The sequence below is a fragment of the Triturus cristatus genome, chromosome 4_1, assembly GCF_964204655.1.
Source record: "Triturus cristatus chromosome 4_1, aTriCri1.1, whole genome shotgun sequence".
Taxonomy (NCBI): Eukaryota; Metazoa; Chordata; class Amphibia; order Caudata; family Salamandridae; genus Triturus; species Triturus cristatus.
Genome location: NC_140585.1, coordinates 805352361 through 805372734, shown reverse-complemented (window position 1 = coordinate 805372734; position 20374 = coordinate 805352361). Strand labels below are relative to the sequence as shown.

The window sequence follows — 20374 nt, the reverse complement described above, 5'->3', positions numbered from 1 at the left end:
GCACACTATGCATGCTCAAGCGCTTCTATGCACATGAACACATTGCTTTCAGGTGGCCATAGTAACATTGGATTCATTTGTCCAGTTCTGACTGCATGCCGACCTGGTTAAACATTTTCCCATCGTAGCCATCGTCATAAACGACCCAGTGCGTATGACTTCGACTATGTGTATGACATTTCTATTTCCTTTCTGTTGTATCCTGGTAATATCAAAAGTTTCTATTTTTTCGTCAGTGCACCATATTAAACTACCAAATATTTCAATTCTTAAAATGTACAATGGTAATGAAATGTATATCCCTATTTCTAGTCCTCACTTGCTTTAAATTACGTGCACTGCAGATTTTTATGCAATTTTACCATTTCTACAGAAAGGTATATGCGTTTCTAAATTTGATGTTATTGTTCTCTATTAATTTGTGTAGGATTCAAAGCTTAGTAGAATATTTTACACAGAACAGATTGTGGCCTGGCATGCACACACAAGCGTGTAGACATGACGTACAACTTAAGAGGTACAGGTTCTTTTTCACAAATTCCCTTCAAGCTGCTAGTTAAGGGTGAGTGGTTAGCTCCGCTCAGCTGACGGAGTTCACAGAGTTTTAGGCACCCTGCTCTCCACTTGGAGAGCAGAGTTCCGCCCAAAAATTTCTGGCAGAGTTTACCGCCTACTTGCCTTCTGCAGCTCTGCTTGCTTTTAATCCAAACTCCCTGCTGAGGAACGTTTGACTCTAACTTTTGCCTTCCATGGTCATAGCCGCAGTTATAACACTGACAGTGATGTCAGAGTTCTAATATAATAGAGCGGTGACTTTCATGCTCTTTTGTTTTACCAAAGCTGTGGCATAACTTTCAGCCAAGCAGATTGGCCTGACGTCAGACCCCTCTCGGTCTCTGTGATTGGCAGAACGTTCACGACTGTCACCGCACTGACCAGAGTGATGGGGGTCTAATAAGCAGCAGCAGAGAGGGGGTCAGCCAGCAGGAAAGGAGGAGAAGGGGCCGTGTGTGGTCAGCAGGAACGAAGACCCCGGGTGCCCACACTAACTGGTAAGCCCCAAATTGGTACATAGATTAAAATCCAAGCTATCCCTTGGCTCTGTTCTGGCTCGACTATCTGTTTTTTTTTTTTGGCTCACTCACCTCTATTTACAAGCTATCGAAATCTAGTGCTTTAGCTAGCTAGGCTCAATTCAAGTGGAAAAAGACTACCACATTAGCTTCCTTAAGAAAGGTGAAACCTGGAAGCAGGATGTTCTGGTGTCAACTCGACATGCAGTCATATGATCAGCTCACCCCCAAAAGTCAATGTGCCCTGCCACAGGCGCTAATGGACTAGCCCAGGACGAAAGAATCCAGTGAGGCCTGTTGGACATCTGACCTTCACTGAACAAGCCCAACGCATGTAGCACTCAATGCACGTGCCTACTCCCAGCGCCGCAAATGTCACGCCATTGTTCACTTAAATAGGTGCGCTTCTCTTGCTTTGGTCTTAAATGCAGGCATGCGCAAAAGGAAATTAATGGACGCCTGCCAAATTTTTCATACACATTTGTTAAGAGGTTCATTCCAGCTCAGCTGCTCCCATTGGTATGCCAGCCAGGTCTGGTGCCTCCAGCCACTGGGGCGGTTCTTGTCTCATCATATATTTCAATAGGAAGTGCAGCCGGCAACAAAGGAAACACTCTCAGTGACAACACACCAGAAGCAAAGACATGTCCCTGGTCTAGAGAGTCAGCTGACCCCTGGCCACAGAACTATTATCTGGACTCCGCAGGTGGGCGGAACTCCGCTGAATTCCACAGAGCTTTTAGCTAACTATGCAGAATTACAAGGAGTTGAACTACGTGAGCTCCGCCCACCTCTACTTGCTAATCCAATCAAGGCAGATAAAACAGAGAACCCTTGGTTATTTCAATTTAACAATTAGCGGTCTATTGTAAAGAACCTTGGCATCTACAAAAGTTGCAATAGAGGAGAGTAACTGTAGGAGCAGTGTACTGGAGGGTTTTAACCTTTGGGTTGTGCAAACTACAGCAATGACAGGAAACATTGTTTCCAAAAGCATCGCATGATGAGTGAAGGAAGAAGCTGGCAAACATGGGACATTATGAGTGGGAGATGGATTCTGCCAAGCCTACCTGGCAGGCATCTAATAAACCGGTTCATGCTGTTTGCGGAGATCCAGAGCATCTGATCTGAAATCAGCAGCGTCTGCCTTCGCCAGAGAATGGCTAAACTGGTTTCAAACAACTCCAACCACCAACGATCAAATGCAGAATGCTCTTTCTTCAAGCTGCATGAAGTGCTGCTGACACCAAGTTTACACAAGATCTGATAAAGGCACAGTTGTGTTGTTTACCCTCTCCTCCTTAGTTAAAGCCTCATAAAGGGAATCGATTTGCCTAAAAAAGGTAGTGTCTGTATAAACCAGTCTCCTGCTGAGACTGAACCACTTTGAAATGGTACCTCAACCCAGCGAAATCACAGTCGGCGGCCAGGGAAATTATACTGACAGATGGCGCTGTCTTCAAAAGAAGAGGAAAGAGCAGGGTAGCAACAGAGTTTAAGAAGATCTGGGCGGAACTCCTGGGAATTTCACAGAGTTTTTATGTAACTCCACAGAATTCCGTGGAGTAAAACCCTGCGAGTTCTGCCCACCCCTAGTATTAGGCCAGTACTGTGTAGCTAGTCAATGAAGATATTTAACTTTGCCTACCTTATGGCATGTAGCCAAAGCCTTAACTTCAAGCTGGCATGAGCCTGTGTTTTTAGGTCTCGCGCCTAGCGTTGCAGTGTGCAGCACTGTTCGCGCGGCGAGAGACCTCTTGAAAGGGGGTGGAAAACTGACCTAGGAATCGCACACGGTTGTGCGTGTGCTTTTCCTTTTGGGCCACGCTATTGGCCTTTGCGTGCGTCTTTTTAACAAAGACGGCACACAATTGGCCAAAGGCGGGCGCATTGCTCCGCCGATGGCCTATTGGTGTCGGTTACCCGCACCGCCGCCATGTGGTTTCAATTATCGTGCCCAGACACGGGCACGATAATTGAAACCACATGTCTCGCTGTGGCGCACGCGCGTGCGCTCTCGCGCCTAGCGTTATTTTTATCTCCCAGTCAACGCACCGGCGTGAGGTATTCCAATGTTTATTTTTATTTGATACGGTTGCGGCTGCCTGGGCAAGAGAAGCTTAACGATGCCACTTGTTTCTTTAAATTGCTCCCACCCCGTTTGCGATCCTGTACACATTAGTTTGTTGTTTCACGTCCTCTAACATGGCGGTGGACAGATGTTTCCAAACGGGACTCCATTACGATAATCACAGTGCTGTAAGCGCTTGGAACATGCGGCATTCTGCACGTTAACATTTCCATTGCTTCACATCTAACATGGCGGTGGAAAGATGTTTTCAAATGGGACTCCATTACGGTAAGCGCTGTGCTGTATTAACTTACATGCGGCGCTCTGCACGTTAAATTCATGGTGAGGTACCTTATTTTAGCCACTCTTACCATTTGCTCCTCTGCTCTCATGTGTGCACTACCCTACTTATTATGGGGCTGTGTTCCTTAGCCTACGGGTTGTCTAGCCTTCTGTGTTTACACACGTTTATCAGCAGCGCGTTTCAGAGTCCCTTGTCCTGTGAAATCTTTTTGAAGCAATGCTAACTAAACGCCGGCCCCGCCCATTGGAATCAAATTCTGTATTGGTTTCTCTCATGCTGTCTATCCTGTGTGGCACTTAAAGCATTTGCATAATAAAAATCACAGGAACCACCAAAGGTCCGCAGTGGTGCTGGCCAGGGGTACACAGTACGCAACTCTGTTTAAAACCAGACACGGACGCGCAGGGCTATGCCTAAGTACAGCGTGGTGAGTGGTTTCTAAGTGCAGGCCCCTGTGCTCTGCACCTTTGTTCCACAGTTGTTTCATGTACTCTAACATGGTGGTAAAAAACATTTTGTAAGGGGCCTCCATTTCGGTAAGCGCTATGCTTTACGCAAGCCTGTGTTTTACAATTCAGAGCACCCTCGTAAGCCCATTTACATCCAAACAAGATCTGTAATTTAAAAGGCATACAAAGATCTATGTATTTTTTTTGCTCAGACTCATTGATGGGTTTCCCATTTTTCATTAATGAACATGTCTGTCGTCATTGGGAAGAGATCAATTTCACAGAGAGATTATGTGCTGGGGTGAACGGTGTAACTGCCACAGATCCAGTGCTCAGGGGGTTTGACCCTTTAACTGCTGCTTGTTTACTTTCACTTCAACCCATCGTTATCGACATGATATGCGAGTGTTTGGGGGGGGCTTGTGGACACTATTCACATATGCCTTCCCATCCATTCATTCATCTTCCTCTCCTTCCGCTCCCACCCTCCCCCCTTTGTATTTACCTCTTCCGGTTTCACATCCTTGTGTAACACTTTAAAAGTCTGGCTTTGATACTGGAGGGGCCCCAGTCCCAAATTCCTTCGAGCCCTGGAAGGTCCACTTATAGTACCCCCAATAAACATGTGGGTGCTCCAAACGAACAAATTACTTACCTTCGGTAACGATGTATCTGTAAGAAACATTAGTTAGTTAGATTCCTCACCTTAGAATATCCCCATGCGTCAGGCTGGATCCGGAAAGATTTTTGTAGCAATACCCCTTGCGCGTCGCTAGGCGTCGTCTGCGGCTCCGCGTCCGTCGTTGGCGTCCTGCGCCGGAATGACGTCGGAGTACTTAGACGCTGCCCTCGCGCGCTGACGTCAGTTCTTGTACATAGCTTTTCGCGCCAGGAACGCAGAGCCATGCAAGAGACCGACACTGGTGCCAAAAAATCTAGGGCCCTGAAAAGGATAACCTTAGATGTCAGTTCGCAGAACGGGGAGGATGGGTGGGTCGGTGAGGAATCTAACTAACTAATGTTTCTTACAGATACATCGTTACCGAAGGCAAGTAACTTGTTCATCTGAAAGAAACACGTTAGTTAGATTCCTCACCTTAGAATAGATACCCCAGCAATACCAACCCCGGTGGTGGGTCTGCGAACCAATATCACACCAGAAAGTCCTGGAGAACAGAACGGCCAAAGTAGCCATCTCTCCGGACTTGGCTGTCCAGGCAATAGTGCTTGGCAAACGTGTGCAGTGAAGCCCACGTCGCTGCCTGACAGATGTCCCGCAAGGGAACTCCCCGGCCCAGGGCAGTAGTAGCCGCTGTGGCCCGGGTGGAATGGGCCCTCAACCCAACATGGTCCGTTTGTGTACCGCTTTTCCCTTCTTAGCTCCTACGTATCCAACAAAAAGTTGGTCGTCCACCCGGAACTGTTTGGTGCGGTCCAAATAAAAGGACAGCGCCCGTTTTGGGTCCAGGCGGTGGAGCCTCTCTTCCTCTTTTGAAGGATGCGGAGGCGGAAAGAAGGTGGGCAACGTGACAGATTGCCCGATGTGAAAGGGGGTCACCACTTTCGGTAGAAAAGAAGGACGAGGCCGGAGGACAACCTTGTCCGGATGAACAGAATGAAAGGGAGGCTTAGATAACAGAGCCTGGAACTCACTCACCAGTCTAGCCGAGGTGATAGCTACCAGGAAAGCAGTTTTCAGGGTCAGAAGCCGAATGGGACAATTGTGAAGAGGCTCAAAAGGAGCGCACATCAGAAAAGTCAGAACAAGATTCAAGTCCCACTGAGGCCTTACGAAGGGGACAGGAGGGAACATGTGAGTAATGCCTTTGAGAAAACGGGAAACAACAGGGGACTTGAAAAGAGAAGGCTGATCAGGAAGCCGTAAGAATGCAGAGATTGCAGCAAGATAACCTTTCAAGGTGCCCAAAGCAGAGCCCTGCTGGGCCAAAGAAAGAAGAAAGAGTAGAACCTCAGAAAGAGGGGCGGAAAGGGGATCCACAGCCTTTGCTGTGCACCATGCCACAAATTTGTTCCACCGGCAGGCGTATACCGTCTTTGTGGAGGGACGCCTGGCTGCCAGAATGACATCACAAACTTCAGGAGGCAAGTCAAATGGCATCAACTGCCGCCGCTCAATCTCCACGCATGGAGGTGGAGGCTGGACAGGTTCGGGTGAAGGACCGTCCCCTGCTGCTGCAACAGAAGGTCCTCCTGAAGAGGCAGTCGTATCGGGGGATCGATTGACATACTGAGTAGCTCGGGATACCAGAACCTTCGTACCCAATGCGGAGCCACTAAGATAACTTGGGCCCGGTCGCGCCTGATCTTCTTCAGCACTCTGGGCAGAAGTGGTATAGACGGAAAGGCGTACAACAGACCGCAACTCCACTCGCAATGAAAAGCGTCTCCGAGCGAGTGCTGCCTTGGAAATTCCAACGCGCAGAACTGCTGACATTGCACGTTCTCTTCGGTGGCGAATAGATCTAACCAAGGCTCTCCCCACTGCAGAAAGAGACCTTGCGCCACGTCCGAGTTCAGACGCCATTCGTGATCCATCATGCACCGGCAGCTGAGTTCGTCTGCTCTGGCGTTCAGAGAGCCCGCCAGATGTTGAACCACCAGGGTGATGCCCTGGTGTTCCAGCCATGTCCAGAGGTGCAGAGCCTCCTGACAAAGGGTCCACGACCCCACCCCGCCCTGTTTGTTGCAATACCACATGGCGGTGGTGTTGTCTGTGAACACCTGCACAACACTTCCTCGAAGAGAGGGAAGGAAGGCTTTCAGTGCAAGCCGGATCGCTCTCAGCTCCAAAAGGTTGATATGGAGTCGAGCCTCCGCCGGAGACCAGAGTCCTCTGATCTCCGCCTCTCCCATGTGGCCCCCCCATCCCAGGAGGGACGTGTCCGTCACTACTACGTGCTCCGGTTGGGCTAGGGAGATGCATCTGCCGCTGACCCAATCGCGGTCCGTGAGCCACCACTGCAACTGTTTCGCAGTGCCCTCCGAGATCGAGACATGGTCGGACAGGTTGCCTTGATGCTGGGCTCACTGAAACTTCAGGTCCCACTGCAGAGCCCGCATTCGCCACCTGGCGTAATGCACCAACAGGATGCAGGAGGCCATCAGCCCCAGAAGCCGCAGCACCAACCTAACCGAAACCCAGGATAGAGGCCAAAAGATGGGAATCAGAGCCTGAATATCCTGGACCCGCTGTTCCGGAGGATAAGCCCGGAACTGCGCCGAATCGAGAACCGCTCCGATGAAGAGGAGCTTCTGGGAGGGACTCAGGTGTGACTTTGGCACGTTGATGGAGAACCCCAGCAAATGCAGGAGGTCGGCCATAGTCTGGAGGTGGGAGACGACTTGCTGGGGCGAGCCCACCATCAACAGCCAGTCGTCGAGATAGGGGAAGACTGGGACCCCCAATCTGCGCAGATGAGCTGCGACCACCGCCATCACTTTCGTGAACACCCATGGGGCACTGGTGAGGCCAAAGGGGAGCACGGTGAACTGAAAGTGCTCCTGACCCACCGTGAACCGCAGGTAACGCCGGTGGGCCGGCAGGACGGGGATGTGAAAATAGGCGTCCTGCAAGTCCAACGCTACCATCCAGTCTCCAGGGTCGAGGGCAGCCAGAACCTGAGCTAAAGTTAGCATCTTGAACCGTTCCTTCCGGAGGAAGGTGTTGACGCTCCTGAGGTCCAAGATAGGGTGTAGGCCCTCTTTGCCCTTCTTGGGAACCAGAAAGTAGTGGGAATAGTAACCACGGCCTACTTCTGGACCAGGAACGCGCTCGATGGCCTCTTTGGCCAAGAGGGCCGTAACTTCCTCCCGCAGAATATTCAAGTGATCCTCCGATATACGGTGGCACTGCGGTGGCATGGCTGGAGGGGTCGTCTCAAAGGGGAGGGAGTAGCCCCTTCGGACGATTTGCAGCACCCACCTGTCCGAAGTGATGGAGCGCCAGTGGAGCAGGTGATGGCGAACTCTGCCGCCCACTGGCGTGGAATGGGCCTGAAAGCTCGGACTAGGAGGGCTTTGAGGCGGATGCTGCCGGGGTGGATGTGGACTGACCGCGTTGTCCTCTAGAACCGCCATGGCGGAACCCACGTCCGCGACCACGTGCAGGTTGGTTCTGCAGCCAGTGGCTAGGCGGACGTGAGGAGGCGCCCCTTCCTTGGCCACGAAAGGAGCGAAAGGCGGAAGTGTACGGCCGTGGGGCCGAGAGACCCAAGGACGTGGCCGTAGCCCAGGAGTCCTTAAAACGAGCCAGCGCACTATCCGCCTTCTCACCAAAAAGGCGAGCGCCATCAAAGAACATATCCATGAGGGTACTCTGGACATCCCCCAAAAAAGACGTGGACCTCAGCCAGGCGTGGCGCCGGAGCGCCACCGTGGTGGAAATCGCCCTACCCAGCGAGTCCGTGGTGTCAAGTCCACACCGTATGGCATGTCGCGCTGCATCTCGCCCGTCAGCAAGTGCCTGGGAGAGACATGTCCGGGCCTCCTCCGGACACAGTGGCAGCACGTCCTCCACCGCATCCAACAGAGAGTGGGAGAAACGGTCCAAGAGGCAAGCGGTGTTCAAAGACCGCAGGCCCAAACTCAGGGAAGTTTCTTTCCGAACTGTTCCCGATCCGGAGGAGAAGACGGGAAGGAGGATTGGGAAGTGGAGGCCTGGATAACCAGGCTCTTGGGGTGGGGTGTTGGGACAGAAAACTAGGGTCGCCCGGAGCAGGGCGGTGGCGCCGGGCCACGTTCCGATCCACAGGAGGAACTGTGGAGGGCTTGGACCAAGTGCCCTGCAGAACGTCGATGAGGGCCTCATTGAACTGCAGCAGAGGCTCTGTGGAGCTGGCTGATGGTTGAAGCACCTCTGTGAGGATATTAGTCCTCACGGCCACAGCAGGCAACTCGAGCCCCAGGGCTTCGGCCGCCTTGTGCAGCACCACTGAAAAAGCTGCACCTTCCTCCGAAGCCACAGTCGGAGGAGAGATAAAGCCAGCGTCCAGCGAAGTGTCCGGACCACTGGCATCCCCCAGTTCGTCTGCCCAGTCCTGTCAAAGTTGACCCTGGAGGGCCATAGGGTCCTCAGACCCCTCCCAGTCGCCCCCGTCATCCGATTCCTGATAAACAGGAGGAACGATCAGAGCCGGATGGTAGATGAAACGCTCATCCATCGGCGCGGGTGCAGTGCGTCCGGAGACGGCGCCGAAGGTGGAACCGGTGTCGGCGCCGGCGGAGGAGGTGTTGTGAGGTCGACCGGCGCCGACAGAGATCCAGGCCTGGATCCCTCGGGGACCTGCGGCGTCGGGATCGAAGTCGTCGATGGCGCCGGAGCCGCCGGCACGCGAGGTTGCCCAGTCGAGCCCGAAGGCGCGCCGGCAGGCGTCGACGGCAGAGCCAGGCCCCTCATGGCCGAGAGGAAGGCACTGACCTCCGCCGTAGTTGCATCCGTCCCAGGGACCGGCGGGTATGGAGACGGACGTGGCTCCTGCGGCTCCGGCGGAGCCGCGGGGGTGGGACCACCCTGACCCTCGGCCGAGTTGCGCGACCGGCGAGGGGAGTCCGAAGAGCGGTGTCGCCTCTTGGACTTCTTTGATCGCTTCGACTTACCCGAAGACTTCGAGCCCGACGAGCGATGATGGTGACTGCGGCTCTACGACCGGTCCTTGGACCTCCTCCTGGACCGGGACCGTGAGCGGCACGGAGCTGAGTGCCAAAGCTCGAGAAGCTTACGGGACCGCTCCCGCCTAGCCTTCGAGGTCAAGGCCTGACAATCGGGGCACGACTCCGCGTCGTGGTCGGCCCCAGGCAGTAAAGGCACCGGCGATGGTGGTCCGTCACCGACATCAGGCGATGACAGGCATCACAGGCCTTTAATCCAGGCATCCTACCGGCACCAGAGTCGAGTCGACAGAAGACTAAAAAGAGTCAAAAAGTTTAGTCAAAAATTGACTAAGGGGTAAGCGCTTCCCGGATTGGCGTGGAAAAAAGAAGAACCGACGTCAGCGCGCGAGGGCGGCGTCTAAGTACTCCGACGACGTCATTCCTGCGCACGACGCCAACGACGGACGCGGAGCCGCAGACGACGCCTAGCGACGCGCAAGGGGTATTGCTACAAAAATCTTTCTGGATCCAGCCTGACGCCTGGGGATATTCTAAGGTGAGGAATCTAACTAATGTGTTTCTTTCAGATGTTTATATTTGAACCCCGTCACCTCTGAGGAGGCGGACGCAGAGCAGGAAAGGACTATTAACATGGGCACGCCACCAAGTCATTCATTAGAAAACAAGCCAAGAGCTCTGGCTTTAATATGCTAAAGTATGTGAACAGCATTTCTATATGACTTTTTTGCCATAATACAGTCAGACCTATTGGATTTGCCATTGCTTTTTAATCAGTGTATTGAGAACTCCTGCTGGAAAAGTGCTAATTCGAACTAAAATATTTACAAAAGTGAGAAAACAAATGCTAAACAATTTTTTTTCTTTATACAATGCATATATGGCAAAGAATTTAATGTGTGACGATTTAGTGCACTTTTAAAATGTACAATAGTCCATTGCAATGCGGGCACTCCATAGATGGCTTGATAATACACCAAACACAGCCTTTAGCACCAGAGGAGAGAGAAATAGTTGCTCCTCTGGGCGGGGCCATAGTACACTGTATGTATATTTTAAAGAGTTGCGAATAATAGGTCCAGGCCCAGGCCTTATATATATCACGCAGGATAACAGACCCTCACATTAAAAAAAACACTATCATATGTTTACATTACGTTTATTCCACGGTTTATGTAGCAGGTTTATTGATGGCTTGGAAAATGATCCGCCTTGTTAGGCCAAAGGAGACCCGAGCCTCAGCCCCTAATGTATGGCCCCCCTTTAGCGGAAAGATCTGTGTCCTGTGATTAAATGTGAGATATTTGCGTGTTTTCGGAAGGTGTGTAAATGTTAACCAGCTGTGCTCTAGAAATCACTTAAAATGTGCGTGAAAGTGCAGAAAAGACTTTCTTAACAGTTGCATAAATGCAAAGAAAATAAGCATTTGCAATGCAATAGGTCTCGCATTTGCGATAGTTTGAGCTATTGGCATTGTAAATGACTCCTTGTCCTTGCTTACAAGAAGCAAAGCTGGCAGTAAAACAGGCACAGTTACTGCCAGCCTTGTTTCTCGTTGGCAACGACTAAAAGTAGAAAGTGCGTGTTTACACACCACTTGCAGGTTTTCAAAACATGCAAATAAAAGACATTATCATTTACAATGCCAATAGCTCAAACTTTGGCAGATGCGAGACCTATTGCATTGCAAATGCTTGTTTAAAGTATGTCTCCTCATACAGAAGTGATCAGATCAGAAGTATTCAATTTACCCTGTACCTGCGAATATAAGGTGTTGTCTGCAATGATTTCTCCCCCACCACTCAGAAGAGTACTCACACCCACTTGATCGTAAGGAATAGTGCCCCAGACCAATGCAGTGAAGTGGTTGAAAATGGCAAGGCAATCTTGCGGCTAATACTAAAGCTGTTTTTCAACACAAGTAAGACCTGGTAAAGGGCGCTTTTTAGGTCTAAACAAAGAACTAAATAAATAAAAGATACATATATGCATAGATATATATGGGCTTACCATCCATTTTTCTGTTACACTCTCATTCACATTTTTTCCTGCCTACCACAGTATACAGAATGGCGCAATAAGTAACTCCATTTGAGCCACTCACTCTCTTGAGTGGTGGTTGGCTACCAAGGATTTCAATACAGAAATAATCAAAGCTTGTGACTATAAGGAAGATTCAAGAGAGAAAACAAATATTATTGACCAGTTTATGTGAGATTTAGCAAACAAGCATCACCTTTCATTGGTATGGTGATTAACTTAAGAAGATGACGATCACTTGATTTAATATTTGAGTACTACCGCATCCAGAGAGGATGACATTGATTGAAATTGTTAACAGCTAACCGATAAGTAGTCATTCTGCTAACAAACTACAAGAAAAATACAAAATTAATTAATACAAAAACGAGTGAAAATGTGATGATGTAAATAAAATAAGGCTTCAACAACAATAGACAAACATGTAGAAAGTGCACTTAAAAAACAACTTAATGTAGCTGGGGATCATTGTAGCATTGGTTTGCTATACTTCCACTTAGGACCAGGAGCCTCTGTGGGTGTAGTGCGTTAAATAAGGTGATAAAAGTGAAACAATGATAGTGTATACTGACTGGGTGTTTAGCTGTCTGGGGAATGCAAGCAAAAAATACCAGAGCCATTTTAGAGCCCTTTGTTTTGCCAACTTCTAATTGGTGGTAACAAGGAGAGACCAAAATTCGAGTAACCAAGTGCTTTTTGGGCCAAGCCACAATAGACATTTGATCCCAGTTTAACATCTGAGTGGGCTCTATATGATGCCTAATTAGTTTTAGTGGCTAGATAACCACCTGACATAGAAAATACAAGTGGAATGAAAAGATGGTTGGAAAATAATGCAACAAATTGGACAGTAACTATCCAGTGCACATATCAAAATGCCTCATTCCTATAAAAAATATAGGTCTTAAAGGTAACTCCACAACTCATCAAACGTAGAGAGACCCATCTTTTAAACACAAGCTGGCACATGCATCAACAAAGACTTTTGCGATTCCTTAATTGCGATTTTTAAGGAATCGCAATTAAGGAATTGTAAAAGCCTATGCATGTAGGAATCGCTATAAAAATAGCGATTCCTACAAATTCCTTAATTGCGACTCGCAAATTGCGAGTCGCAATTAAGGAATGCCGTCCCATTCATTCCTATGGGCCTCCAGGCCCATAGGAATGAATTGGAGATTGCATGAGCAATTTGCGAGTACCAGTAGGTACTCGCAAATTGCTCATGCAATTTCAAGGGTGCAAGGGTGTCAAAATGACACCCTATTGCACCCCTGAAATTGATCTGTGCACATATGTTGCACACACACATGCTCTAAGGGCATGTGTGTTCGCAACATGAAACTTTGAAAAATGCACAAAAGTGCATTTTTCAAAGTTTTTGCAAATTACCATGAAGTTCAACTTCATGGTAATTTGCTCCCCCTATTAGCGAAATCGCTAATTTTTTTACTTTAATGCATTGCATTTAAGGAATCTCAATTTGGGATTCCTTAAATGCAATCGCAATTTAAGGAATCGCAATTTAGAGATTCCTTAAATTGCGATTTTTGCATTTGGGATGATGAATCCCAAATGCAAAAATACCGGTCGCAAAGGGGCAGATTCTGAGAATCTGCCCGTTTGCGGCTGGTTTTTACATTGATGCATGTGCCTGAAGGTTGTTAGCGGGCATAACCCATCGCCTATGTCAGGTCTCTGAATCGACTTCTATACTAGGATGATTTTCTACTTAGGAGTCAGAAGAGCACGAGGTAAAATGCATTTAGAGAAACTAGTTGTCTTTTTTAACCTGTTTCACATTATGAACGAGGACTTCAATGTTCACAGACGAACTCAAATGCTTAAATGAGCATCACAAATTAAATAGAAGATTTCTTAAACATTCAAGGGCAGCGTGCAGGCCGACACTTACCTTTAAGGCATCCCCTTCATTTCCTTCCATCACTTCAAGAATGAGTGCAGCTAGAATATTGAAGCCTTGGCAGTAACCAACAGACTTGTTCCAGCGGGCATAGGCAAGCAGGACCCGCTTCAAGACCACTCTGTCCTGTTCAGCTTCCTGCCCACAGTAGGAACTGCAACCAGTCCTGTGGAGGTCCTGTAAAAGAGTCATGTGCAGTGGGATGAGATTTAACCGAAGGCACTTTGACCTACAACTAGGGCTTACATTGGAGCTATTTAAATTAATAACATGAAGGTGACATGTGTTGTACTGATTTACAACAGTTTTCAAGTTGATAGGTCTTGAATATTTTTAGTGTTCCATTTTGGGCTGCTGTTTCACTAACTTCAAGAGGGATGCAAAGTACCAGTTTGGCAAACAAGAAATAAGTTCTGTTATATAAACATTTTTGTATGGTCCTCGATTAAGATGTGTTAAAAAGTAACAGAAAACTCTATTAACTTGTTGTGCATTTCTTGAAATGAACTCCATTATGTTCCACGGTTTTATTCATTATATAATGAAGAGCATCTGTAAAAATAAATTGCAGTCATACAAGACAATATACAACCGGAGCGATGAAGGCAAAACATGTACGAGGGTATGGACTAAAGCAGATTATAATTTATGTCGCCAACTGAAGTCTGTGTAGATAGGACTGAACATTTATGCGGGAGAGAGGTGCCGTTCACTATGTTAGCAATGACATGCGGCATTTGTCAAGGTAAGGTGCGAAACGTTGCAAAAGTGATGATGCAGGACTCTACATTTTGAGACGATGTCTATGCCATGTATCTTTAAACTACACTTACATTGTAAATACCTTTTATCCTCATATCGGAGTCATCATTTTGAATCTATCTAACATCAGGGCATTTTGATAGTATCAACATGCTACCATCCATGTGCTTCTCAAAACAACCAGTCATTTTCCTTCAATTCCACGCAAATACTCCAGTGCTTCAGAAATGGGGTAGGCAGACTTAATGGGGGTGCACATGGTGGAAATGATACCACTCTACAAAAGGAACAGGGCTTGTAGAAACACTTAATTTGTCAAGCCACTATCCTGAAAGCATCAAACAGAAACACTTTTGAGTGGTACGGAGAACTGAGCAGTATTGCGCTTTCAAAAGAATCTACACAACACACCAGTTTTTTTAAACCTGAATACAGCTGAAGTCGTTTATGTGCTGCAGTGCGCTATGAAGTCACACACAGAATTTCAAATTGTCTGAACAAGAGCCACTAGGGTACGAATGGACCTACTTTGTGGGTTGGAGGCTTTTTTGTCTTTAAGAAAGAGAGCATGTTTTGTTCAAAGGGAAATGTAAAATAACCACTGCACTTTTGAAGCATGTAAATAGACTTCAGAGGCAGACTTTGTTATTGTGTGAAATTGTGTAAGGCTCATGGGAACAAAAGCCTGCTTCTCTATAACCTGCTGTGATATAGATTGAGTATTGGATCAAACTTGGACTCCATCAAATTTGAGAGATATCTTTTAATCTTCCATAAAATAGATGTATCCTTAGTAGCCCAAAATTGTCCTAAAGCCCAACTAATAAAACCATGATCACTAGCACAGTAAACAAAAGATGTGTGAAAAGGGTACATTCTGTAATGGTCTCTAAGGGCACTTTTATGGGAAACAATGAAGCTAAGAATTAGCTGAATAAAAAGATAAGTGAAGATTTTCCAAACAAGTACTTGGGAATATGTTCTGGTTTCAGACATCAAATTTAGGATCTCTTCATTAAGTAAAAATACTGTGGAAAGTCCCTAGGTTTCATAAAAGATGTTCATATGGTATTCGTTCGGTCTAGAGGAAGAGTAAGGTCACGGTACTGCATGAGTGAATGCACCAGTCAGTCGAGCTCATCGATGGCAGGCTTTGTTAGTGCTCACTCCCACTTGATGTGGAAAGCTGAACCTATCCAAAAGCAGGCTCATGGTACAGTTTCTAGCAAAAGCTTTAGAGAAACACAAAGGCATACAATTCTGAGTTTGGTTATGGTAGCTAGATATGAAATCTCAGCATCTAGCAATTCTTCTTGTAGAAAAAAATGCCCAGTTGCAGAGTCCCCCATGACTCAGAATACTCCTCTAGAAGATTATGACATGCCAGTAATATTCTGCGGCCAACCAGTTTACAGTGTCTGCTTTCAAATTTTAAAAGCGTGGAAGCCCACGCTATCCCAATGATAGTACAATACCAAAAACTTTTTATTTTTTTTAAAACCAAAATTACTGACTTGGTCAATACTTGGTTAACAATTCACTCTATTCCACAAATGCACCTCTATGTTCTTTGTTTAATATACAGAACTCACCTTTACAATCTGAATGCCCATGGAGTCATCATCTGGATTACTTCTGTCGTTAAAAGTGAATCGCATTGTTTTATCCCAATCAATAGAAATACTGTGCAAGTATTGATCTGCTAAGGTCAGCCATACCTAAGGAAAAAATGGGATGAAATGTTTAATATTTTTGATGCACTCCAAATTAAGACAGCCTCTTCAGATTATTGAGGTATAGTTGCAAGTGAAAATATATAGTGCTTTCATTCGAATTAAGCAAAAATAAATGAGTTCTAGCGTGCACAACTTATCTATCCAGAAATTAGCTTAAGAGCATCGCTGTCAGACTTTCACAAAAATGTAAATGAATATGGAAGGTACGCTCATCGCCACAAACTTTAAGCAAGCAGATGCCACTGAAATCAGGCAATATAATAAATCAGCATTTTCTGACACCCAAATATCTAAAAATGTATTGATGGGAAAGACAACAAATTGACTTTGATAGCAGCGAGTTTCCAAATTAAGACTTCAGAATGCTATCAACATTTGTTTATAATAAATGCTTTGTCTTATGTGTTTTTATAATAAATGCTTTGTCTTATGAGTCAGATATGGCATTCACATATTAATTCACAGGGCAACTCTAAACGTTTGTGAGGCATCATGCAGCCAGAGAGCGTAACATTACAACGCTGATTTTAGGGATTGAACAGTGTAATAAATAAGTCAATCAAATTTAAAAGCAGAGCCGAATTAGTATTAACTTTTAAGAATGTAGAAATTTAACTTATAAATCAAGATTCGAAACAAAAATATCAGCTATTGTTTAACAGATTACATAACAGGTACTAATTCAGTTCTGCTACCAAACAGTATATTAAGTATAGAATGCAGAATTTGAAAATATAGATTATGCTTTGTTTCTCAGCCGTCCTGAAGTAGACATCTTTGTTGCATTTGACTAAGACACAATACGGATCTTAAACCTCAGAAAAACATATAAAAGTATTGCATGCCAAAACTAAGACCGAAAGGCAACATATATGGGGGTCCAGCTTGTCTGTAGATCAGTCCATACATCCAGTTGACAGGGCTGAAATGTGGTTTTTTTTTTGCGCAGTACACTGGCCTGCAAGAAGGAGCACTTAAAGTGAGAGGGGAGCCCCCTGTGCCCAACCAAGATCAGAGAGCATTCCTTTTAGGCTTGATTTCGCTTGTGGAGTTCTAAAAGGTATTGAAAACCAATATCCATATCTGATGTTTTCAGACTCAGATGACGAGGAAACATATTCCACCTATACAACAGTCACACACGACTGCAAGAGAAACAGGAAATAAAGAGTAAACTTTCTGCGTCATCCAATTAGGAGAAGGGGAATCTTTCACCCACCGTAAGGCTCCTTGTGGCCTGTAATTTTTTTTAAAACATAAGAAAGTCCCTCCGGCGATGGAACTAAGGAGAGTAACCCCAAATCCCCATTCCTGGGAGAACCCCCACTTTTCACAAAAATGTTTGGGCTAGCATGCATGGGATCCACAAAACCTACAGATAGCAATTAACCCCATTTGGAAGAGAACAGCTGAACTGGACACCTGTGAGTCACATGGAGGTGCTCCATACATTTGCATTATTCAGAAGCAGAGCACAATGAATTTCTAGACTTGAGGTGCACTCAAAGCAACCCATCCTGCCCCATTCATACTACAGGGTGGCTACTATTCACCCAGTAACCTAGGGGGAGTTTGATGGCAGCAGAGTGTCTGGAGAGATAGTTTTAGCTTTACACTTGGAAAAGGAGTCTGCCAACACGACTAAAGTAAAATCTGTTCAGTCCCACATTCTCATGAAAGGGGCCCTTCACTTCTCCCACCCATGTGGCTTTGTTTGGAATGTGATGCTTCATGCACTGACAGTATGAAAGGCACCTGCTGGGTTAGCAGTGCAGAATTTTCTTTCAGATCCGAGTTAAAATACCTTTCTTCCACTCAGGGTGCCCGATTTATGTGTGACTCAACCTATATACTGTGATCGTCTTTGGTATCACCACTTTCTGCTTTGGTTAGATCAGTGTAGAAAAATGCAAAGATTCGCTGATGGAGGTTACACTGTATGTCAGGGAATACACATTACTTTGAAGATGTGGTTTCCGAACTTTACTTCCTGCGTTTAAACCTGCAGAGATGCTCTCCACTTTGAATGGCTTGGTATAATTTGTGAGCCTGAACTTTGCTTTGCAAAAATGCCTCCAGTTTTAATGAATACTAGCCTCCTCAAGCCATTGCGCGATACTCCTCTCGTCGCCTGGAGATGGTCGCCTGCACTACTAAAGAGGGAAGTAGAAAATGCCACTTCCCTCATGGCTTGGAATAGACCTTTGACTTCGGAGGGAGCCGTTACTCCTTTGATGTGACCTTAGACAGGAAGCCTCGCTGCCCAGCTTCTCCAACTCGTCTGGAAGAAGAGGAAGCCTCGCTGCCCTGCCTGGATTTGAGCTGACGCTAATCGAGGAGAGCAAGAAGCAAGAGCCAAGGCCCAGGAGAATGAAGACTTCTTGGAGTTGTCTTGAGGAAGCAACCCACCCAGGAGCTAGAAGGAGCTCTCAGTCCAGCTGGTTAGAGCTAAACTAAGGACCTCGACTTTGGAAATTAAAAAAGGGGTAAAGGGCCTGCAAAAGAAACTGCATGGCTGTAAGTATTGTGAATCTTCATCACCTCGATTCACTGTAGCATATCTGACTTAGTGAAAGGACATATCACCTTGATTGCAGACAAAGAGGTACATACAGGATTCTCCTCTGACATCCTAGGCCTGATGACACGGGTCACTCCGATATCACAATCATTGTACCATCTCTCTACCACTTACAGACATATTGTGGGTTAAAGATGCAACTGGTCCCTACCTTTGAATACCGTGGCTGTATCATGAACATATTGTGAAGTGCAGAAGGATGCTGTGTACTAACTTAATCACTCCTTCTACGGGGCATACGCTGAACCAGAAACTCTCTGAATCCCGCCAAGTAGGTGCATGAGTTGCAGACAGCACAGCTTCGAAACAGAGCAATAATGATAGCTTTGGGTGTAGACGCTGCTGTGTCTGTAGCTCATGCACTAACTCGTACAGTCACCACGTTAGAGTATGCCCATTTAGACAGCCGAATTTCATTCAAAACAGGTATTCATACAACTGTTTGCAACCCTGTGTCGCGTGCTCATTATATGCCCCCCCCCCCCCCATCTAGTAGAAACAGGTGATTCCAGTGAATATACAAGGTCCTGTGGGTTCCCCCGCTAACTGATAATTCTAACTATATACAGCTGTTCATGAGGTAAAGGTTCAAAGGTTTGGCACTCCACTGGAGCTTACTCGGAGTGCCAACTAAAGCCCCGCACCAGTAATGCCACTGAATGTAGAGTCTAGCTGGGACTTGGAAGAGGAATTTTCTTGTTGAAATGTGTCCACTGCGCCCACACCCCAGAAGCCTGATGAAGCCATTAATTGGACACAGGAGCTGTGGCTTTTTGGGTAGTGACTTTGGCGCCATAGACCAATCATTTTGCGGGCCGGGGGATCCTAATTGTCTCTTTTGAGTATTTTGATTATTGTTGTTCTCTGTGTTAGATTTCTACACTGGTGAGGTCAAATCCTATTCGGTGGCCTTCTTTTCCAAAGGCCTTTAGGGAAAAAGGACACCAGATAGACTTAGCATAGATGATCCATGAATGCATTGTGTAGCATATCTTTAAGTGCATTGATCGGCAACTGTAACAAAGTCACAGTAAAAACGGAGAACAAAGAACTCATAAACCTACTAGAATGAGATAACATCATCCACAGAGGTCTATATTTTTGAAATAGTATTGTGTGGCCAGAGTTATAACGCGCCCAAGAAGGTGCTGCTGTCTTTTGGTTTGTTGTGTGTTCTTCGTGGTAAATGAAATGGCTGATCACGAGCACAGAAAAGGTCTCCCAGTCTGAGAAATGACAAATAATTGAGCAACTTTGTAACATTAAAAAAGTCTTCCTATTTTCCTTTATATCATTATCATGCAAATATATTGTTGCTATGGTTGCGCCAGGAAGTTGTCTTGAACGTGCCAAGATAATTGAAATAAAAATAGCCCTGAACCACGCGAACACGTGGGCAGTGGAAAGAATATTCTGAGCAATAACCTCCTCAGCCAACTAACTGTGGAGTCACAAACATGAATGAATGAGTCACAGTTGCCTCAGCCACGCAGTTTAACAGCTGACCTGCTAATGGTATCACTAAATAACACTTTTACCAAAATAGGAGACCTGTGTCCATAGATTCGGACTGCCAGCCAGTGCCGCGGACAATTAAAGGGCACACGGGTCTTACGTAGCCCAGCATGCTCCATGCAGCTTCAGACACAGAAACTCAATCTAGCTTTACGATATTACTTTAAACTATCGAGAAAGACTAGCAGGGACGGACTAGCCGTAGCGGGCACCGGGCAATTCCCCGGTGCGCCGCACGGGTGGGGGCCGGTTTTGGGCCCCTGGGGGCCGTTTTTGTTACAGGGACGTTTT

General features: G+C 46.6%; 1 protein-coding gene across 4 annotated transcripts in view; it reads right to left on the bottom strand.

The window, feature by feature from the left end:
- TBC1D30 (TBC1 domain family member 30) overlaps nt 1–20374 on the bottom strand; it is a 259726-nt gene that overhangs the window by 65847 nt on the left and 173505 nt on the right. For all 4 annotated transcript variants that reach the window (XM_085653419.1, XM_085653418.1, XM_085653421.1 and 1 more), the window contains 2 exons: nt 15844–15969; nt 13481–13666 (listed from right to left, as the gene is read on the bottom strand). In XM_085653419.1, the coding sequence (XP_085509545.1) occupies nt 13481–13666; nt 15844–15969 (312 nt within the window). The remainder of the gene's footprint in view (nt 1–13480; nt 13667–15843; nt 15970–20374) is intronic.